Below are 22,441 nucleotides of genomic sequence, written 5' to 3' on the forward strand. Positions count from 1 at the left end.
GAGGCCCTCAGCAGCCTCCCTGAGCCTCCCTCCTGCAGCTGAGCTCCTGGGAAGTCAGCCCTGAGCTCCTTGGGCTGCAGGCATCCAACCCCCTGCAGATCCCTCTCCAGGCTCCTCTGCCCCCCCTGCCCCCAGCAAGGGAACCAAACCTCCACCCTCAGCCCAGAAGCAGCCTGGGGACCAAATCAGAGAACCAGAGAAGGGTTTGGGTGGGAAGGGACCCCCAAAGCTCCACCAGGGCAGCCCCCAGGGACATCCCCAAGCACAGCAGGTTGCTCCCAGCCCCAACCAACCTGCCCTGCCCTGCTGCCAGCCATGGGGCAGCTGCATCTCTCCACCCCCAGGTGGGACACTGGCAGTGCCAGCTCAGGGCACCCCCAGCTGCTTGGCTGCTGCTGGCTGCAAACCTTGTCAGAGGCACTGAGCAAGCTGTGAAGCCACAGCAGGGTGCTGGCAGCTCCCCAGGCTCAGGGAGGGGGCCTGGCATCACGGCAGGGTGGGTTGGTGGTGCAGCAAAGAGGAGCTGAGAGGCTCTTGGCTGCTCCACCCTGCTGGTATCCGGTGGGAAATGAGAGCAGCAGCCCTGGGTGGCCCTGCTGAGGCCACCTCTGGAGCCCTGGGGGCAGTTGTGTGCTGCCCAGCTGCAGAGGGCCAGAGAAGTGCTGGAGAGAGTGCAGGGGAGGCTGGGAAGCTGCTGAGGGGCCTGGAGCAGCTCTGGCAGGAGCAAAGGCTGAGAGGCCTGGGGCTGAGAGCCTGCAGAAGAGCAGCCCCAGAGCAATGCTCAGCAATGCTCAGCAAGAGCTGAAGGGCCCCTGGGGGGCAAGAGGCTGGGGCCAGGCTCTGCTGAGTGGTGGCCAGGGCCAGGCCAAGGGGCAGTGGGCAGAGAGTGGAGGCCAGGAGGTTGGAGGGGAAGAGGAGGAGCAAGTTGTTTGTTGGGAGGGTGCTGGAGGCCTGGAGCAGGCTGCCCAGAGAGGTTGTGGAGTGTCCTGGTGTGGAGAGCTTCCAACCCCCCCTGGGCACTGTGCCCCTGGGCAAGCTGCTGGGGGTGCCCTGCTGGGCTGGCTGAGCTCTGGGGGTCCCTTCCCCCCCTTGGTGTCATTCTGGGCTATGCAGACCATGCTCCATGCACAGGAGGGGGGCAGAGCAGGCAGGAGGGGAGCTGCTGGCAGCCAGGGGCTGCCTTTGACCCTGGGTTCCCTTCCCACAGAGCCTCTTAGCTGCACTTAGAAGCTCCTTCAGCTTTTCCCTGCTGCTGGCCTTGCCTCCCCTGCCTGCCTGGTGTCTGATTGTGTTGGGGCTGCATCTGTAAGCACAGCCTCCTGCCATCCTCATCATCTCAAGTGGCTCTTTGAATAACAGTTGCTGCTGCCTGGAGTTTGCTGTAATTCCCAGGAAGGAAACAAATCCCTGCAGATGGCAATTTGGTGCCTATGAATTCTGAATGAAGCTCTCTGAGAGCCTCCATTCCTCTCTCTCCTTCCTTCCTTCCTCCCTCCCCTCCCTTCCCTTCCCCTCCTCCCCTGCTTCCCAGACCCAGCTGGGCCAGATGCTGCTAAAAGGGCCTGAAGCTCAGGGCTGCTTCCAGGCTCAGCCTTGCTGTGGCCCTGGGCAGCCTGCTCTGGCTGGAGCGCCCCTGCAGGGGGGCTGGACAGGGTGACCTTGGAGGGTCCCTTCCAGCCTGGTGCCATCTGTGACTCTGTTCTGTGAGGAAGAGTGGGCAGGGGCCAAGGGCATGAGGCTGAACTCATCCAAGTGCCAGGGGGCTGCACTTTGGCCACACCGACCCCAGGCAGAGCTACAGGCTGGGGGCAGAGTGGCTGAGAGCAGCCAGGCAGAGAGGGACCTGGGGGCAGTGGTGGAGAGCAGTCTGAACAGGAGCCAGCAGTGTGCCCAGGGGGCCAAGAAGGCCAAGGGCATCTGGCCTGCAGCAGGCAGAGTGTGGCCAGCAGGAGCAGGGAAGTCCTTGTGCCCTGTGCTCAGCACTGCTGAGGCCACCCCTGGAGTCCTGTGTCCAGTTCTGGGCTCCTCAGGTCAAGAAGAAGATTGAGAGACTTGAAGGTGTCCAGAGAAGGGCAAGGAGGCTGGGGAGGGGTCTGGAGCACAGCCCTGTGAGGAGAGGCTGAGGGAGCTGGGGTTGCTTAGCCTGGAGAAGAGGAGGCTCAGGGGAGACCTTCTTGCTCTCTGCAACTCCCTGAAGGGAGGTTGGAGCCAGGTGGGGGTTGGGCTCTTCTCCCAGGCACCCCAGCAGCAGAACAAGAGGACACAGTCTCAAGCTGTGGCCAGGGGAGGTTCAGGCTGGAGGTGAGGAAGAAATACTTCCAGGAAGAGGAATTGGCCACTGGGATGTGCTGCCCAGGGAGGTGGTGGAGTCCCTGTGCCTGGAGGTGTTCAGGAGGGGGATTGGATGTGGCACTTGGAGCCATGGTTGAGTTGTCAGGAGGTGCTGGGTGCTGGGTTGGACTTGAAGAGCTCTGAGGTCTTTTCCAACCTTATTGACCCTGTGGCTGTGCCCTGCCCTGCCTGACCCTGCCCCTGCCTGACCCTGCCCAGGCTGTGCCCTGCCCTGGCTCTGTCCTGCCCTGGCAGGGGTTGGCCTGGGTGAGCTCCAGAGATCCCTTCCCATCCTTCCATCATTCCTTGGCTGACAAGGAGAGACTCAAGTGGGAAAGGTTTCCTGCTCCCTCCCTGCTGACTTCACCATCTTTCCCTTCCTCCTCCTTCCTTCTCCTCCTCCTTCCTCCTCCTCCTTCTTCTTCTTCCTCCTTCCTCCTCCTCCTTCCTCCTTCCTCCTCCTTCCTCCCTCCTTCTCCTCCTTCCTCCTCCTTCCTCCTCCTTCTTCCTCCTTTCTCCTCCTTCCTCCTCCTTCCTCCTCCTTCCTCTCCTTCCTCCTCCTTCCTCCTTCTTCCTCCTCCTTCCTCCTCCTTCCTCCTCCTTCCTCCTCCTTTCTCCTCCTTCCTCCTTCTCCTTCCTCCTTCTCCTCCTTCTTCCTCCTCCTCCTTCCTCCTTCTTCCTCCTCCTCCTTCCTCCTCCTCCTCCTCCCTCCTCCTCCTTCCTCCTCCCTCCTCCTCCTTCTCCTTCCTCCCCCTTCCTCCTCCTGGCTGAGGCCCTTGGAGCCATGGCTGAGTTGCTCAGATGCTGCTGGGTGAGAGCTTGGCCTGGATGAGCTCTGAGCTCTGTTTCCCCACCTGGTCAATCCTCTTCTCCTTTGGGAGTCTCCAAGCTGTGTGAGGGGCAGAGCAGGCTCCCAGGAGGCTCTGAGCCCCCGGGGGACCAGCACCCAACACTGTTCCATCTCCACTCAGTCTGAGAAGTTGAAAGGATGGAGGTGCAGACATCTGCTGGTGCCAGGCCTGAGCCCTGGCCTCTAACCCACAGCCCTCCTGAGCTGCAGGCTGAGCTCAGGAAGCTTTTGTGGTGTCTAGAGGAAGGAGCTCAGCTTTGGCTTTGGCTTTGGGGTTTCCCCTCCTGATTTTTGACCTTTTTTCCCCCCTCATTCTCCCCAGCCTCTCCTGAGCTGCTGCCCAGGGGACACCTTCCTTTCAGCTGCATTTGCCTCTCTCATTTCCTGCTGGGATGGAGATGCAGCACAGGAGCTCAGCCCACACTTTGCCATCAATCCCTTCTCTGCCTCCCCCCGGGGGCAAAGCCTCTCTCTGATCCCAGGAGCTGGGCAGAAGGCTCCTGGTTGGCTCATCCAGCACCAAGTACTGCCTCCAGTTCTGCAGCCTCTCTTACAGGAAGGATCTGGAGGTGCTGGAAGGTTCTCCTGCCCCTCTGCTCTGCCCTGCTGGAGTCTTGTGTCCAGCTCTGGGCCCCTCAGCTCCAGCAGGACCTCAGGGAAGTGCTTGAGAGAGGCCAGGCCAGAGGCACAGAGCTGCTGCAGGCAGTGGAACATCTCCTGTGAGCACAGCTGAGGCAGCTGGGGCTGGGAGCTGGGAGCAGAGCAGCCTGAGGGCTGCCCTCAGTGCTGGGGATAAAGCTGTGCAGGGCTGGAGCCAGGCTCTGCTCAGGGGTGGCCAAGCACAGCACAAGGGGCACTGGGGGCAAGCTGGAGCTGAGGAGGTGCCAGGGGAACAGGAGGGGAAACTTTGTCCCTGTGAGGCTGCCAGAGCCTGGGGCAGGCTGCCCAGAGAGGTTGTGGAGTCTGCTCTGGAGCCTTTCCAACCCCCTGGATGTGTTCTGTGTGCCTTGCCCTGGGTGCCCTGCTCTGGTGACAGCTCCCTGGCTGAGCATGGAGCCTGCGACCGAGCTGAGAGCACCTCAGGAGCTGCTGCAGCCTGGAACCTCCTGAGCAGCAACCAGGCCAAGGGCAAGGTCCTGCAGCTGGCTCAGGACATCCCCAGTGCCAGCCCAGGCTGGGGCTGAGGAGAAGGCCTTGGGGGTGCTGGGGGTGCAGAGCTGGCCAGGAGCCGGCACCCAGCGCTGCCAGCCCAGCCCCAGCCTGGCCTGGGCTGAGCCCCAGCAGGGTGGGCAGCAGGGGCAGGGAGGGGATTCTGCCCCTCTGCTCTGCTCTGCTCACCCCCCCTGCAGGGCTGGGGCAGCTCTGGAGCCCTCAGCACAGCACAGGCAGGGAGCTGGGGCAGCAGGGCCAGAGGAGGCCACAGCAGTGCTGGCAGGGCTGGAAGCCCTCTGCTGGGAGCCAGGCTGAGAGAGTTGGCCTTGGGCAGCCTGCAGAGGAGAAGGCTCCAGGGACACCTTCTGCTGGCCTCCCAGCACCTGAAGCAAGCTGGGGCCAGAGCTTGGAGCAGGGCCTGTTGGGCCAGGCCAAGGGGGGATGGTTTGGAAGGCCAAGAGGGAGCTTGAGAGTGGAGAGAAGGAGAAATGGTTGGTGCTGAGGCTGGGGAGAGCCTGGCCCAGGCTGCCCAGAGAGGTGGAGCTGCCCCATGGCTGGCAGCAGGGCAGGGCAGGTTGCTTGGGGCTGGGAGCAGCCTGCTGTGCTTGGGGATGTCCCTGGGGGCTGCCCTGGAGGAGCTTTGGGGGTCCCTTCCCACCCAAACCGTTCTCAGGTTCTCTGATTTGGTCCCCAGGCTGCTTCTGGGCTGAGGGTGGAGGTTTGGTTCCCTTGCTGGGGGCAGGGGGGGCAGAGGAGCCTGGAGAGGGATCTGCAGGGGGTTGGATGCCTGCAGCCCAAGGAGCTCAGGGCTGACTTCCCAGGAGCTCAGCTGAAGGAGGGAGGCTCAGGGAGGCTGCTCAGGGCAGGGCAGGTTGGTTGGGGCTGGGAGCTGTGCTTGGGGATGTCCCTGGGGGCTGCAGGGGGCTGGACAGGCTGTGCTTGGGAGGTCTCTTCCTGCTCAACCCAGTGTGGGATTGCATAAGTAGCAAAGTTCCCTTAGTTCAGGAGCTCCAGAGGCTCCTGTGTGAGGGGCAGGAGCTGGGCAGAGGCAGAGAGGGGCTGGGCAGAGGCTGCAGAGCTGCAGGAAGGGTTTTTATCAGCTCTTTGAGCATCCATCAGCCCAGCAGGCTCTGCTCAGCTCCTTCATGTTCAATAAGCACAGGGGTCAGGCCCTCCCCACATCAAGACAAGAAATCACAGGTTGGCTTCCAAAGCCTCCATTCATCACTCCCAGCCCTGTCTCTTCCCATTTGCTCTCTGCTCCTTCAGCCTCCAGCACTCAGGTGGGGAGGCAGAGGCTGCTCCCAGCCTTGGAGGCAGGCAAAGTGTGAGGGGAGAGCTGGGATCTGCTGCTGGGGGAAGCTCAAAGGCAACAAGAGAGGCTCCCAGCCAGCACCAATCCTGCTGCAGCAGCTGAGCCTGGCCCCGTGGTGCTGAAGATCAGCTCCCAATCCACCTACAGAGCACAAAACTCTGCTGCTGCCACCCAGGCTCCAGGGCTGCCTTGGGCAGGAGCCTTAGGAGGCTCCTCAGGAGAGGCTTTCAGCCACAGCAGCCCTGCAGCACCTGAGCCTGGCTCTGTGGGCACAGATCAGAGGAGGTCAGGGGCTGGAAGGGACCTCTGGAGAGCTTCCAGCCCAAGCCCTGCCAGAGCAGCAGCACAGAGCCCAGCACAGGGCACACAGGAGGAAGGTCTCCCCTGAGCCTCCTCCTCCTCTCCAGGCTGCACAGCCCCAGCTCCCTCAGCCTGTGCCCACAGCAGAGCTGCTCCAACCCCTGAGCATTCTCCTGGCCTCCTCTGCCCCCTCTCTCCAGCAGCTCCAGCTCCTTCCTGTGCTGAGGGCTCCAGAGCTGGACACAGTGCTCCAGCTGAGGTCTCACCAGAGCAGACTGAAGTGGCAACTCCCTGCCAGAGCAGGAGCACAGAGCCCAGCCCAGGGCACACAGAACACATCCAGACAGGGCTGGGAAGGCTCCAGGGAAGGAGACTCCACAACCTCTCTGGGCAGCCTGCTCCAGGCCTCTGGGAGCCTCCCAGGGCAGAAGTTCCTCCTCCTGCTGAGCTGCAACCTCCTGGGCTGCACTTTCCATCCCTTGCTCCTTGGCCTAGCCCAGGGTGCAGCTGAGCAGAGCCTGGCCCTGTCCCCTCCCTCCTGACCCCCAGCCCTCAGCTCTTGAGAGACATTGCTCAGATCCCTCTCAGCCTTCTCCTCTGCAGCCTGCACAGCCCCAGGGCTCTCAGCCTCTCCTCCCCAGGCAGTGCTGCAGTCCCTTCAGCAGCCTTGCAGCCCTCCCTTGGCCTCTCTGCAGCAGATCCCTGTCCCTCCTGAGCTGGGCAGCCCAGAGCTGGAGGCCATATCCCAGGTGGGGCCTCCCCAGGTCTCCTGGCACCTCTCAGAGCAGCTCTCCTGAGGTGCCTCAGCCTGTGCTCTCTTCATCCCCAAACACCTTGGGAAGTGAGGACAGGACTCTGCTTCCAGCTGGGGCCTCCAGGCAGAACAAAGCAGCCTCCAGCTCCTGATCCTTGTGCTTGGCCAACAGAGCAATTCAGGAGAGCATTCAGCTCCCTGCCTGCCTAAGTACAAACTTGGAGCAGGGGAGCCCTCACCTCAGAGATGTATCATCCCAGCCTGGCACCTCCTCAGGTATTCCTTCTCCCCAGCCCTTTTTTCACAGCCATCCTCCCCCAGCCCAGAGCAGAGCCAGGAGGAAGCTGCCAGAGCAGAGCAGAGCAGAGCAGAGCAGAGCAGAGCAGAGCAGAACAGAGCAGAGCAGAGGAGAGCAGAACAGAGCAGAGCAGAGCTGAGCAGAGCAGAAGCAGGAGCAGAGCTGAGCAGAGCAGAGCTGAGCAGAGCTGAGCAGAGCTGAGCAGAGCAGAAGCAGGAGCAGAACAGAGCAGAGCAGAGCAGAGCTGAGCAGAGCAGAGCTGAGTAGAGCAGAGCAGAACAGAGCAGAGCTGAGCAGAGCAGAGCAGAGCAGAAGCAGGAGCAGAGCAGAGCAGAAGCAGGAGCAGAGCAGAGCAGAGCAGAACAGAACAGAACAGAGCAGAGCAGAGCAGAGCAGAGCAGAGCAGAGCAGAGCAGAGCAGAACAGAGCAGAGCAGAGCAGAACAGAGCAGAGCAGAGCAGAACAGAGCAGAGCAGAGCAGCAGCCCTGCAGCTGAGCTCCTTCCCTTCCCCTTGAAGAGCTTTGCCTCTTCCCAGAGCTTTTTGCCCTTTCTGCTGGAAACCTTGGCCCTGGCAGAAGAGCAACTTGGGGCTGCTGAGAGGGAGAGAGCAGCATCAAACAATCAGCACAGCCCCCAGATAACCTAAATATTTGATGGCATGTCTGAGCAGCTTAAGCTCACAGCCCTCTGAGCTGGCTCCCCGGGAGAGCAGAGGGTGGAAAGACTCAGAAGCAAGGACTGGCCTGGGCTGGGGAAGCCCTCAGAGAGCATCCAGCCCAGGAGGCTGCAGGTGAAGAGGAGGAGGAGGAAGTTGTTGGTTGTGAGGGTGCTGGAGGGAAGGGGGCAAGAGGCTGGGGCCAGACTCAGCTGCAGAGGGCCAGAGAAGTGCTGGAGAGAGTGCAGGGGAGGCTGGGAAGCTGCTGAGGGGCCTGGAGCAGCTCTGGCAGGAGCAAAGGCTGAGAGGCCTGGGGCTGAGAGCCTGCAGAAGAGCAGCCCCAGAGCAATGCTCAGCAATGCTCAGCAAGAGCTGAAGGGCCCCTGGGGGGCAAGAGGCTGGGGCCAGGCTCTGCTGAGTGGTGGCCAGGGCCAGGCCAAGGGGCAGTGGGCAGAGAGTGGAGGCCAGGAGGTTGGAGGGGAAGAGGAGGAGCAAGTTGTTTGTTGGGAGGGTGCTGGAGGCCTGGAGCAGGCTGCCCAGAGAGGTTGTGGAGTGTCCTGGTGTGGAGAGCTTCCAACCCCCCCTGGGCACTGTGCCCCTGGGCAAGCTGCTGGGGGTGCCCTGCTGGAGCAGGGCTGGGGCTGGATGAGCTCTGGGGGTCCCTTCCCATCTCCCCATGCTGGGGACTGGATTGATCTTGTCCTTCCAGCTGCCAGGAAGGTTGGGGCTGCAGCAGGGCTGTAGCAGGGCTGTAGCAGGGCTGCAGCAGGGCTGTAGAAGGGCTGTGGCAAGGCTGTGGCAGGGCTGTAGAAGGGCTGTGGCAAGGCTGTGGCAGGGCTGTAGCAAGGCTGTAGCAGGGCTGTGGCAGGGCTGTGGCAGGGCTGTGGCAGGGCTGAAGCAGGGCTGTGGCAGGGCTGTGGCAGGGCTGTGGCAGGGCTGTGGCAGGGCTGTAGCAGGGCTGTGGCAGGGCTGTGGCAGGGCTGTGGCAGGGCTGTGGCAGGGCTGTGGCAGGGCTGTAGCAGGGCTGTGGCAGGGCTGAAGCAGGGCTGTGGCAGGGCTGTGGCAGGGCTGTGGCAGGGCTGTAGCAAGGCTGTGGCAGGGCTGTAGCAGGGCTGCAACAGGGCTGTAGCAGGGCTGTAGCAAGGCTGCATGTCTGGAGCTCCCTTCCAGCACTCATCCTGCTGAGCTCCTGGGTGCCTCTGCTGCCAGCTCAGCACTACCAGTGGGGGCTCCCCTCCTCCCCTCCCCTCTGCTCCCCCCGGAGGAAGCCAGCTCCTGTGTTCCCAGCTGCTCCTGGCTGTGCTGCCTGGGGGAGCTCAGCTCTCATTACCGTGGCTGCAGCTCCTGGCTGGGGCCCGAGGGGGGCAGGCTCCGGGGCCGTCCCGGTGGCTGCTGCAGCTCAGCAGCTTCCCCACACACAGCTCCTGGCCTTGGGGGCCTCCTGGGTCTGCCCCCACCTCTGCTCCCAGCTTTGATGGGGGGCCTGGAGGGACCTCTCCAAGCAGTTCCACCCCGAGTGTTTGCTTTGTGCTTTCTCTCCGCTGCTGCCTCCTGATCTCATTTTCAGCTCTCTCCAAGCCCTCCCCAGGCCTCTGCTTGGCTTAATTAATGCCCCAGCTTCGTTAAACAGACCATAAATTAAGCAGCCCTGCCAGGAAGGGATGGTGCCAGGGAGCAAACAGCCCTCTGGTGGCTCCCCAAAGGCTGCCAGGCTCGGGCTCCCCTGGCGACCTGCTGCCTTGACATCCTTTGCTTGAGGAGGCTGTGGCTGGATCCTCATCTCCCCCATCCCATCCCAGCACCTTCCTCAGCCACTGCAGCACACAGCTCCAGCACACAGCTCCAGCTTCCTCCCCAGGCAGTGTGGGGAAAACCTGGGCTGCAGCCAGAGCAGTGCAGGCAGCAGGGCAGCAGAGGGGATTCTGCCCCTGGGCTCTGCTCTGCTCACACCTCACCTCCAACCCTGCCTCCAGCTCTGCTGTCCCCAGCAGCAGAAGGACTCAGAGCTGCTGGAGAGGGTCCAGAGGAGGCCACAAGGATGCTCCCAGGGCTGGAGCAGCTCTGCTGTGCCCAGCAGCAGAAGGACACAGAGCTGCTGGAGAGGGTCCAGAGGAGGCCACAAGGATGCCCCAAGGGCTGGAGCAGCTCTGCTGTCCCCAGCAGCAGAAGGACACAGAGCTGCTGGAGGGAGGCCAGAGGAGGCCACAAGGATGCTCCAAGGGCTGGAGAAGCTCTGCTGTCCCCAGCAGGAGAAGGGCTCAGAGCTGCTGGAGAGGGTCCAGAGGAGGCCACAAGGATGCCCCAAGGGCTGGAGAAGCTCTGCTATCCCCAGCAGCAGAAGGACTCAGAGCTGCTGGAGGGGGTCCAGAGGAGGCCACAAGGATGCCCCAAGGGCTGGAGCAGCTCTGCTGTCCCCAGCAGCAGAATGGCTCAGAGTTGCTGGAGAGGGTCCAGAGGAGGCCACAAGGATGCCCCAAGGGCTGGAGCAGCTCTGCTGAGAGCACAGGCTGAGGGAGCTGGGGCTGTGCAGCCTGCAGAGGAGAAGGCTCCAGGGGCACCTCGGAGCTGCTGCCAGGAGCTGAAGGGATCCTGCAGGAAGGCTGCAGAGGAACTGCTCCTGAGGGGGTCTGGGGACAGGACAAGGAGGAATGGTTTGAGCTGAGGCAGAGCAGGGTTAGAGTGGAGCTGAGGCAGAAGTTGTTCAGCAGGAGGGAGCTGAGACTCTGGCCCAGGCTGCCCAGGGAGGCTGTGGCTGCCTCCTGCCTGGGGGTGTTCAGTGCCAGGCTGGATGAGGCCCTGAGCAGCTGAGTGCAGCTGAGAGGTGTCCCTGGGCCTGGCAGGGGCTGGAACTGGCTGATCTCTGAGGTCCTTTCCAACCCAACCCATTCTGTGCCTCTGTCACCACCTCTGCTCCACTCAGCTCAGGACCTGGTGCCTGCAGCTGCCCTCAGCTGTGGCTCTCTTGACAAGGAGCCTCCCTGCAAGGGTCTGTGCCCACAGGAGCTGGCAGGGCAGCAGGAGAGAGCTCAGTGTCCCCAGACAAACCCAGTGGGTCCCACTTGCCCCCCAGGGGCAAGCTCACAGGATGGTTGTGCTTGGGAGAGACCTTTCAGGTCCTGGAGTCCACCCCAGCCACGCTCCCAAGGGGGGAAGCTCCTCCCTGATGCTGCTGGCACTGCCAGGCTGAACCTGCCTGCCTGTGTGGGACTGCAGGGCTCTGGCATGCTCTGTTCCACTGGAGTGGAGGCTGTAGATCTGAAGAGGACGAGACAACAGCTTCAATATTTCATGGGCAGTCGGTGGAGCTCCGTGGCTGAGCAGGGCAGCAGCAGGCAGCAGCCCCAGGAAGCTCTTGTCAGACATGAGTGACAGCAGCTGGAGGCTCAGCTGGGAGGCACTGGGGGATTCCCTGATACCCAGCAAGGGGAGAAGCTGGCAGGAAAGGACAAGGCAGCACCAAGCCAGGCAAAAAAAACCCTCCCTGAGCCAGGGAATGGTCTTGGGGGGAAGAGAACTTTGAGACCATCAGCTCCAGCCCTGAGCCAGCCCAGCCAGGGCAGCACCAAGCCAGGGCCCTCAGCACCACAGCCCCAGGGCTGCCAAAGCCCTCCAGGGATGGGGACTGCACCTCTGCCCTGGGCAGCCTGGGTCAGGCCTGGACAGCCCTCAAGGGGAAGGAATTGCTCCTCATGGCCAACCTGAACCTCCCCTGGGGCAGCCTGAGGCCATTGCCTCTTCTCCTGTCCCTTGCTCCTGGGAGCAGAGCCCAAGCCCCACCTGGCTCCAGCCTCCTTGCAGGGAGCTGCAGAGAGCAAGGAGGTCTCCCTCAGCCTCCTCTCCTCCAGCCTCACCACCCCCAGCTCCCTCAGCTGCTCCTCCCCAAGCCCTCTTCTCCACACCCTTCCCCAGCTTCCTTGCCCTTCCCTGGCCCTGCTGCAGCCTCTCCAGCTCCTGCTGGCAGCCAGGAGCCCAGAGCTGAAGGCAGCACTCCAGGGGTGGCCTCAGCAGTGCCCAGCCCAGGGGCACAATCCCTGCCCTGCTCCTGCTGCCCACACCATTGCTGCTCCAGGCCAGGCTGCTGGTGGCCTTCTTGCCCAGCTGGGCACCCCCTGGCTCCTCTCCAGCTGCTGCCACCCAGCCCCCCCAGGGCCTTTCCTGCTGGGCACTTTGCAGCCCCTCTGCCCCAGCCTGGAGCCTTGCTGGGGTGGTTGTGAGCCAAGGGCAGGACCCAGTACAGAATCACAGAATCACCAAGGCTGGAAGAGACCTCAAAGATCATCCAGTCCAAGCTGTCACCACAGACCTCATGACCAAACCATGGCACCAAGTGCCACATCCAATCCCCTCTTGACACATCTTGATACATCTAAAGTGGAAAACATGGCTCCAAGGGATTCAGAGCTCCATTTTCTCATCCATGAGGCTCAAGTCCAGAGGAGGCCACAAGGATGCTCCCAGGGCTGGAGCAGCTCTGCTGTGAGCACAGGCTGAGGGAGCTGGGGCTGGGCAGCCTGCAGAGGAGAAGGCTCCAGGGGCACCTGAGAGCTGCTGCCAGGAGCTGAAGGGATCCTGCAGGAAGGCTGCAGAGAGACTTCTCCTGAGGGGGTCTGAGACAGGACAAGGAGGAATGGTTTGGAGCTGAGGCAGAGCAGGGTTAGAGTGGAGCTGAGGCAGAAGTTGTTCAGCAGGAGGCAGCTGAGACTCTGGCCCAGGCTGCCCAGGGAGGCTGTGGCTGCCTCCTGCCTGGGGGTGTTCAGGGCCAGGCTGGATGAGGCCCTGGGCAGCCAAGCCTGGCTGAGAGGTGTCCCTGGGCAGGGCAGGAGGCTTGGAGCAGATGAGCCCTGAGGGCCCTTCCAACCTGAGCCAGTCTGTGATTCACTGCAGGCAGAGTGGAGAGGGAATGGTTAGCGAGGGCAGGGGAGGACACAGGGCTGGAGGGCTGGAGTCAGAAGGCCTCTTGCACACTCCCAGCTGTTTGGGTAGAGCAGTGGTGCCTGGGAAGAGACTCTGAGAGCAGAGAGTGCTCCAAGGCAAGGTGGAGCTAATCAAAGCTGGGCTGGACAAGATCCCCTTGTGGAGAGAGGCTGGGACAGGTCATGGACTGCAGCAAGGCCTTGGCCACCATCCCCCACAGCCAACTCCTGGCCAGGCTGTCAGCCCCTGGCTGGGACAGCAGCTCTCTGAGCTGGGTTAGGAACTGGCTGGAGGCTGAGCCCAGAGAGTGGTGGTGAATGGTGCCACAGCCAGCTGGCAGCCAGGCACCAGTGCTGTGCCCCAGGGAGCAGTGCTGGGCCCCAGCCTGATCAATATCTTTATTGATGATCTGGAGGAGGGCATTGAGACAGTCATCAGCAGTAATGGCTGTCCCCTGCCTGGAGGTGCTCAAGGCCAGGCTGGATGAGGCCCTGAGCATCCTGTGCTGGTGGGAGGTGTCCCATGGCAGGGGGTTGAGCAGCTGAGCTCTGAGGTCCCTTCCACCCTGAGCCATTCTCTGCCTGCAAGCTGCTCCGCGCTGCCTCTTCCCCCGCCCTGGGGCAGCCCTCTGCAGTCCCAGCTCTCTGCTGTACCGTTCAGCAGCTGCCCTGTCTGCTGCCCCACTCCTCCCCTCCCCAGCTCCTGCCAGCCCCGGGGCTCAGCGATGTCCTTTGGCCGGCCGGAGGGGAGGCTCAGCGATGTCCTTTGGCCGGCCGGAGGGGAAGGCTCAGCTCCATCCCGGCTGCTGCGCCCCCGGACCGCAGCCCTCCGCCAATCATTAGCGCTAATTAGACAACATCCCCGCCCTGGGCTGCCTGCACGGCACGGGGAGCGGGAGGGGAAGGTGAGACAGCCCTCTGCTAAGGAGGGGAAGGTCTCTCCCTTCCTGCCAGCCACCTCCTGCCCGAGGCTTCTGCTGCGCGGCGCAGCCGGGAGCCGCTGCGGGGCTCGGGAGGCGGCGGCAGGAAGGAGCTCAGGAAGGAGCTCAGGGAGGAGCTCAGGAAGGAGCTCAGGAAGGAACTCAGCAGTGTCTTCAGGGGCAGGGAAGGAAGAGCTGGGAGCTGGGGAGGGTTTGGGAGTAGGGTAGTGGGGAGAGAGAAGCAGGCAGAGGGGGGAAGGCAAACCAGGGATGGGAACTTTGTTTGCCCAGCGCTGCCAGGGCACCACCCAGCCAGGTCCCTCTGCACCAACACCCCCACAGCCCTGACACCCCTCCAGGGATGGAGACTTCACCTCTCCACATCCTGCCCCAGGCCTTGACAAGCCTCTGGGGCAAGAAAGTGTCCCTCATGCCCAATCCTTCTGTCTCTGAAGGGTTTTGCTTCACCTTCTCCGGCACCACCTCCGTTCTGGGCTGTCTCACTGCTGCAGCTCTGCTCTGAGGTCTCCACACCAGGCTGTCAGCCCAGCAGCAAAGCCCTTCAGCTCCCATCCCCCACCCAGGAGAGGCCTTCACAAGCTCTTGGGAGCCATCTCCTGTTGCCATCCCATGCTTCTCCCTCTGCACATCCCATCCCATGCCTCCTCCTCTGCACATCCCATCCCATGCCTCCTCTGCACATCCCATCCCATGCTTCTCCCTCTGCACATCCCATCCCATGCCTCCTCCTCTGCACATCCCATCCCATGCCTCCTCCTCTGCACATCCCATCCCATGCTTCCTCCTCTGCACATCCCATCCCATGCCTCCTCCTCTGCACATCCCATCCCATGCTTCCTCCTCTGCACATCCCATCCCATGCCTCCTCCTCTGCACATCCCATCCCATGCTTCCTCCTCTGCACATCCCATCCCATGCCTCCTCCTCTGCACATCCCATCCCATGCCTCCTCCTCCTCTGCACATCCCATCCCATGCCTCCTCCTCTGCACATCCCATCCCATGCCTCCTCCTCTGCACATCCCATCCCATGCCTCCTCCTCTGCACATCCCATCCCATGCCTCCTCTTCCTCTGCACATCCCATCCCATGCCTCCTCCTCCTCTGCACATCCCATCCCATGCTTCCTCCTCCTCTGCACATCCCATCCCATGCCTCCTCCTCTGCACATCCCATCCCATGCCTCCTCTTCCTCTGCACATCCCATCCCATGCCTCCTCCTCCTCTGCACATCCCATCCCATCCTTCCTCTTCCTCTGCACATCCCATCCCATGCTTCCTCCTCTGCACATCCCATCCCATGCCTCCTCCTCTGCACATCCCATCCCATGCCTCCTCCTCTGCACATCCCATCCTTCCTCTTCCTCTGCACATCCCATCCCATGCCTCCTCCTCTGCACATCCCATCCCATGCCTCCTCCTCCTCTGCACATCCCATCCCATACCTCCTCCTCTGCACATCCCATCCCATGCTTCCTCCTCTGCACATCCCATCCCATGCTTCCTCCTCCTCTGCACATCCCATCCCATGCCTCCTCCTCTGCACATCCCATCCCATGCTTGTCCCTCTGCACATCCCATCCCATGCCTCCTCTGCACATCCCATCCCATGCTTCCTCCTCTGCACAACCTTTCTCTGCTGCTCCTGGGCAAGATCCACCCCTGAGAAAGCCTCACCCCTGCTCCCCAGCCAGGTTCCATGCTGCTGTGGTTGGAGTCAAGAGGCAGCCACATGGCTCCCATGGTGCATGCATAGCATTGTCAGGGCTGGAAGGGAGCTCAAGGCTCAGCCAGTCCCAACCCCCTGCCATGGGCAGGGACACCTCACACCACAGCAGGTTGCTCACAGCCACCTCCAGCCTGGCTGCAAACACCTCCAGCCAGGAGGCTTCCACCACCTCCCTGGGCAGCCTGGGCCAGGCTCTCACCACCCTCCTGGCCAACAACTTCTTCCTAACATCCAACTTCAGTCTATCCATTTCTATTTTGGTTCCATCCCCCCCAGGTCCTATCCCTCCCTCACCCCCTCACAAGTCCCTCCCCAGCTTGCTTGCAGCCCCCTGCAGATCCTGGAAGGCCACCAGAAGGTCTCCTGGGAGCCTTCTCCTCTGCAGCCTGCACAACCCCAACTCCCTCATTTCCTTTTCATTCAGCAAGAAAACATTCTCCAGAAGTCTTCACCACAGGCATGAGGACATGAAAAAAACCCAACCCCCCCTGCAGGAGATGATGAAGCTGTGCTGGGAGGAGACTCACCCAGGACAGTGAGGCGGGCAGGGCGGGAGCGGATGGCAGCCTGGATGGCCTGGCACTCATAGACTGCATCGTCCTGCAGGTCAGCCCTCAGGATCTTCAGGTGGTGCTCTCCAGACAGGTGGTCTCCTACCACCAGGTAGCGTGGGTAACCTGCAGGGCACAACACAGGGCTCAGCAGGGAAGGGGGCAAGAGGCTGGGCAGGGGCTGGTTGGAGGTCTGCAGCTCCTGGTGTGCCCCAGGGCTCAGGGCTGGGTCCAGTCCTGGTCAGCATCTTCATCACTGACCTGGCTGAAGGCTCAGAGTGGAGCCTCAGGCAGGTTGCTGCTGGCACAGAGCTGGGAGCAGTGGCTGAGAGCCCTCAGGCTGTGCTGGCAGCCAGGGAGCCCTGGGCAGGCTGAGAGCTGGGGGAGAGCAACCTCCTGAAGGTGAAGCAGGGCAAGGGCAGGGGCCTGGCCCTGGGGAGGAAGAACCTCCTGCAGCAGCACAGGGCAGGGGGAAGCTGCTGGCAAGCAGCTCCAAGCAGAAGCAGCTGGGAGTGCTGGGGGCCAAGGAGTTGGCCAGCAGCAGCAAGGTGGCCTGGGGGCCAAGAAGGCCAAGGCTGTGCTGGGGGCATGGAGAAGAGTGTGGGCAGCAGCAGGGCAAGGGAGGTTGTGCTGCCCCTCTGGCCTGCCCTGCTGAGGCCACCTCTGGAGCCCTGGGGGCAGTTGTGTGCTGCCCAGCTGCAGAGGGCCAGAGAAGTGCTGGAGAGAGTGCAGGGGAGGCTGGGAAGCTGCTGAGGGGCCTGGAGCAGCTCTGGCAGGAGCAAAGGCTGAGAGGCCTGGGGCTGAGAGGCTGCAGAAGAGCAGCCCCAGAGCAATGCTCAGCAATGCTCAGCAAGAGCTGAAGGGCCCCTGGGGGGCAAGAGGCTGGGGCCAGGCTCTGCTGAGTGGTGGCCAGGGCCAGGCCAAGGGGCAGTGGGCAGAGAGTGGAGGGCAGGAGGTTGGAGGGGAAGAGGAGGAGAAAGTTGTTTGTTGGGAGGGTGCTGGAGGCCTGGAGCAGGCTGCCCAGAGAGGTTGTGGAGTGTCCTGGTGTGGAGAGCTTCCAACCCCCCCTGGGCACTGTGCCCCTGGGCAGGCTGCTGGGGGTGCCCTGCTGGAGCAGGGCCTGGGCTGGCTGAGCTCTGGGGGTCCCTTCCCACCCCTCCATGCTGGGATCTGGGCTAGCAGAAGGCTTTCCAGCCCTGTTAGAGGTCACCATGATTGCAGCAGGTCTCTCCCAGCAGAAGGTTCTGGAATCTCCTCTGGCCTCAACCCCTCCTGCTGTGCCACAGCAGCCAGAGCCACAGCAGTGACTTTCTGCTCTGGGATTCAGACCTCCTGCTGTGTCTGTGGGTGCTGGGACACCCCTGGAGCTCCAACCTGCACCTGGGCAGCAATGGAAGCAACAGAGATGCAGAGGGGGAGGCTCTGCTCCTCTGCATGCAGCTGCAGCTGGCTGGGAGGCAGTGGAGGTGCAGCCTGCAGGAGTTGCACTGAAATCCCAACTGGGGGTGGCCTGCTGGGGCAGGGCTTGGGCTGGTTGCTCTCCCTGCCCACCCCAAACCATGCTGGGGTTAAGTGAGTGTGGGTTCAGAATCCCCAGCAGCCACCCAGGAGCCAGGCAGCTTCTCCCTGCCCTCAGCACTCAGGCCAGGAGCAGAGGGAGCTCATCCCAGGCTGGGGAGGGAGCTGCAGGGCTCCAAGAGCTCAGAAGGAGCTGCTGGAGCAGGGCTTGGGCTGGATGCTCTCCCTTCCCACCCCTCCCCATGCTGGGGTTCAGTGAGTGTGGGTTCAGAATCCTCAGCAGCCACCCAGGAGCCAGGCAGCTTCTCCCTGCCCTCAGCACTCAGCCCAGGAGCAGAGGGAGCTCATCCCAGGCTGGGGAGGGAGCTGCAGGGCTCCAAGAGCTCAGAAGGAGCTGGGGAAGGAATCACAAACACCTGAGTGGAGCTGCTGTGAGCCAGCTGTGTGCTGAGGTCCTGTGGGGAGAGCTCACAGCAGCACAGAGCCATTAAGGCTGGGAAAGCCTTTAGAGCTCATCCAGGCCTGCATCAACCCAGCCCCAGCAGGGCCCCAAACCATGGCCCCAGTGGCCACAGGGCTCTGGAACACCTCCAGGCATGGGGACTCCACCACCTCCCTGGGCAGCCTCTGCCAGTCCCTGACCACTCTGGCAGCACAGAAATTGTTCCTCATCTCCAACCCTCCCCTGGTGCAACCTGTGGCCAGTTCCTCTCCTTCTATCACCTGAGACTGGGGAGCAGAGCCCAAGCCCCACCTGGCTGCAGCCTCCTTGCAGGGAGCTGCAGAGAGCAAGGAGGTCTCCCTCAGCCTCCTCTCCTCCAGCCTCACCACCCCCAGCTCCCTCAGCTGCTCCTGTGTCTGGAATTCGTGGCACAGAGCTTTGAGAAGCAGCTGGAGAGGAGGCTGCTGGCTCAGGCACGTCTCAGAAATGAGTAATTAATTGCTGGGTGGAAAACAAAGAGAGAGACAGAAAGAGAAAAGCTCTGTCGAGAAGGAGCAGAGCCCAGGGAGCCCAAGGCACAGCAATTGCCTCCTGGGTTCTGAGTGATGCTGCTTGACTCCAGCAGGGCCAGGGAAGGGCAAGGAAGCTGGGGAAGGGTCTGGAGAGGAGGGCTGGGGAGGAGGCCACAATGAGGTCACCTGGGAGCCTTCTCTTCTGCAGACTGAACAGCCCCAACTCCTTCAGTCTGTCCTCACAGCAGAGCAGCTCCAGCCCTCTGCTCATCCCCCTGGCCCTGCTCTGGACACCTTCCAGCCCCTCCACATCCCTCTTGCCATAGGGGCTCCAGAACTGGAGGCAGGACTCCAGGTGGGGTCTCCCCAGAGCTGAGCAGAGGGGGAGAATCACCTCCCTTGCCCTGCTGGCCACACTTCTCCTGCTGCAGCCCAGGCTCTGCTTGGCTTTCTGGGCTGCAAGTGCAGACTGAGAGCTCCTGCTGAGCTTCTCCTCCCCCAGCACCCCCAAGGCTCTCTCCTCAGGGCTGCTTTCCAGCCAGTCCCTGCCCAGCCTGGATTTGTGCCTGGGATTGCCTCCACCCAGCTGCAGGACCCTGCTCTTGGTGTGGTTGAACCTCCTGAGGTTGGCTTGTGCCCAGCTCTGCAGCCTGTCCAGCTCCCTCTGGATGGATCCCTTCCCTCCAGCTGTCTGCTGCACCACACAGCTTGGTGCCATCAGCAACCCTGCTGAGGCTGCACTCAGTGCCACTGTCCATGGCACCCACAGAGATGCTGAACAAGCCTGGGCCCAGGACTGATCCCTGAGGGACTCTGCTTGTCCCTGGCCTCCCCTGGGACATGGAGCCATGGACAGCCACTCTCTGGGTGCAGCCATCAAGCCAGTTCCTTATCCATCTAGTGGTCACCCATCACACCCATGTGTCACCAGCCTGGAGCCCAGGATGTGGTGTGGGTGACAATGCTTGGAGCTCACAGCCTCAGGCACCCAGGCTCATTGCTAGGCATCCCCCCAATGAATAGTACAGAGCCTTGCCTCTCAGCCTGCAGACATCTCCCTCTCCTAGAGGGTAAACTAATGTTATCTTTGGGCTCCCTTGCTCCCCAGATGAAGAGATTGCATCACCCTCCCCACCCCCCAGCCCCTGCTTCCCAATGTCATTAGGCTTCCCTTGGAACCAAACAAAGGCAGCAGTGACATTTCTAAGCTAGCAGAGAGCACAGCAAACACAAATGGGGAGCAGAGAAACTTGCCTCAGGGCCAGATCATTCCTGCAGGCAACAGCCAGCAGGGAGAACTGAGCTGGCAGCTAGGCACCCCGGAGCTGATGGCAGCAGGGAAGGCAGCCTGGTGCAGGTTGGCCCTCAGAAGGGAGGCTGAGGGGGATGAAGACCTCACTAAAGGCCTTGAGCCTTGCCCAAGACCTTTCTGAGGCCTTGAGCAACCTGGTCTGGTGAGAGGTGGCCCTGCCCATGACCTTCAAGATCCTCTACTCCCAACCTCCCTGCCCATAGGCAGCCACAGCTGCCTATGGGCAGGGAGGTTGGGAGTAGAGGATCTTGAAGGTCATGGGAGGGAGGTTGGGGCTAGAAGATCTTGAAGGCCATGGGAGGGAGGCTGGAAGTAGAGGATCTTGAAGGCCATGAGAGGGAGGTTGGGACTAGAGGATCTTGAAGGGCATGGGAGAGAGGTTGGAAGTAGAGGATCTTGAAGGTCATGGGAGGGAGGTTGGAAGTAGAGGATCTTGAAGGTCATGGGAGGGAGGTTGGGACTAGAGGATCTTGAAGGTCATGGGAGGGAGGTTGGGACTAGAGGATCTTGAAGGGCATGGGAGAGAGGTTGGAAGTAGAGGATCTTGAAGGTCATGGGAGGGAGGTTGGAAGTAGAGGATCTTGAAGGTCATGGGAGGGAGGTTGGGACTAGAGGATCTTGAAGGTCATGGGAGGGAGGTTGGAGCTAGAGGATCTTGAAGGTCATGGGAGGGAGGTTGGAGCTAGAGGATCTTGAAGGTCATGGGAGGGAGGTTGGGGGTAGAGGATCTTGAAGGTCATGGGAGGGAGGTTGGGACTAGAGGATCTTGAAGGTCATGGGAGGGAGGTTGGAGCTAGAGGATCTTGAAGGTCATGGGAGGGAGGTTGGGGGTAGAGGATCTTGAAGGTCATGGGAGGGAGGTTGGGACTGGAGGATCTTGAAGGCCATGGGAGGGAGGTTGGAAGTAGAGGATCTTGAAGGTCAGGGGCAGGGAGGTTGGGACTAGAGGATCTTGAAGGTCATGGGAGGGAGGTTGGGGACTAGAGGATCTTGAAGGTCATGGGAGGGAGGTTGGGGACTAGAGGATCTTGAAGGTCAGGGGCAGGAAGGTTGGAAGTAGAGGATCTTGAAGGTCACGGGAGGGAGGTTGGGAGTAGAGGATACTGAAGGTCATGGGTGGGAGGTTGGGACTAGAGGATACTGAAGGTCATGGGAGGGAGGTTGGGACTGGAGGATCTTGAAGGTCATTGGAGGGAGGTTGGAGCTAGAGGATCTTGAAGGCCACGGGCAGGGAGGTTGGGACTAGAGGATCTTGAAGGTCATGGGAGGGAGGTTGGGGGTAGAGGATCTTGAAGGTCAGGGGCAGGGAGGTTGGGACTAGAGGATCTTGAAGGTCATGGGAGGGAGGTTGGAGCTAGAGGATCTTGAAGGTCAGGGGCAGGGAGGTTGGGACTAGAGGATCTTGAAGGTCATGGGAGGGAGGTTGGAGCTAGAGGATCTTGAAGGTCAGGGGCAGGGAGGTTGGGACTAGAGGATCTTGAAGGTCATGGAGGCGAGGTTGGGACTAGAGGATCTTGAAGGCCATGGGAGGGAGGTTGGGACTGGAGGATCTTGAAGGCCATGGGAGGGAGGTTGGAAGTAGAGGAACTTGAAGGTCATGGGAGGGAGGTTGGGACTGGAGGATCTTGAAGGTCATAGGAGGGAGGTTGGAAGTAGAGGATCTTGAAGGTCAGGGGCAGGGAGGTTGGGACTAGAGGATCTTGAAGGCCATGGGAGGGAGGTTGGAGCTAGAGGATCTTGAAGGCCATGGGAGGGAGGTTGGGACTAGAGGAACTTGAAGGTCATAGGAGGGAGGTTTGAAGTAGAGGATCTTGAAGACCATGGGAGGGAGGTTGGGACTAGAGGATCTTGTAGGCCATGGGAGGGAGGTTGGGACTAGAGGATCTTGAAGGTCATGGGAGGGAGGTTGGGGCTAGAGGATCTTGAAGGCCATGGGAGGGAGGTTGGGAGTAGAGGATCTTGAAGGCCATGAGAGGGATGTTGGGAGTAGAGGATCTTGACGGTCATGGGAGGGAGGTTGGGACTGGAGGATCTTGAAGGCCATGGGAGGGAGGTTGGGACTGGAGGATCTTGAAAGTCATGGGAGGGAGGTTGGGACTGGAGGATCTTGAAGGCCATGAGAGGGAGGTTGGGAGTAGAGGATCTTGAAGGCCAGGAGCAGGGAGGTTGGAAGTGCAGGACAGTGTCGAAGGCTTTGCTCAGCTCCAGGCAAACATCAGCTGCTCTCCCCTCAGCTATTGATGTTGTCACCTGCTCATAGGAGGCCACCAGGTTGGCCAGGCAGGATCTGCCCTTGGTGAGGCCATGCTGACTGTTCCCACCCAGCTGTCAGGAGGGTGACTTACTGGAGAGGTCCCTGCCCACGCCGAGGGCCAGCCCGTCCTTGATCCAGAGCACGACGCCGTTGTACTCGGGGATGGCGCAGAGCAGCGTCGCCGCCTGCCCGGCCACCACCACCTGGTCCTGCGGCTGCTGCGTGAAGGACGAAGCCTGACCTGCAGAGCGGAGCAGAGGAAGGCTGTCAGCCCCCATGGCGGCACAGCAGGGCTGCACCCTCCCTGCCCTGCCCTGGGACACCTCCAGGCTGCACTCCGCTGCACAGGGCCTCATCCAGCCTGGCCTTGAGCTCCTCCGGGCAGGGGACATCCATCAAAGGCTCACCAAGGCTGGAAGAGACCTCAAAGATCATCAAGTCCAAGCTGGCACCACAGACCTCATGACTAACCCATGGCACCAAGTGCCACATCCAATCCCCTCTGGAACACCTCCAGGCACAGGGACTCCACCACCTCCCTGGGCAGCACATCCCAGTGGCCAATTCCTCTTGCTGGGAAGAACTTTGTCCTCACCTCCAGCCTCAACCTCCCC

At 61.6% G+C, this 22,441-nt stretch overlaps 1 protein-coding gene across 1 annotated transcript in view; it reads right to left on the reverse strand.

The window, feature by feature from the left end:
- Nucleotides 1-22,105, reverse strand: part of KIRREL3 (kirre like nephrin family adhesion molecule 3) — a 107,353-nt gene extending 85,248 nt beyond the window's left edge. Inside the window, exons 1-2 of the mRNA XM_068167268.1 lie at nt 21,919-22,105; nt 15,766-15,915 (exon numbers count right to left, since the gene is read on the reverse strand). Coding sequence (XP_068023369.1) covers nt 15,766-15,915; nt 21,919-22,105 — 337 coding nt within the window. The remainder of the gene's footprint in view (nt 1-15,765; nt 15,916-21,918) is intronic.
- Between the last annotated feature and the right edge of the window lie 336 nt (nt 22,106-22,441).

Source organism: Melanerpes formicivorus, unplaced genomic scaffold (genome assembly GCF_026170545.1).
Source record: "Melanerpes formicivorus ecotype bairdi unplaced genomic scaffold, bMelFor1.0.p_v2 SCAF_114, whole genome shotgun sequence".
Lineage (NCBI taxonomy): Eukaryota > Metazoa > Chordata > Aves > Piciformes > Picidae > Melanerpes > Melanerpes formicivorus.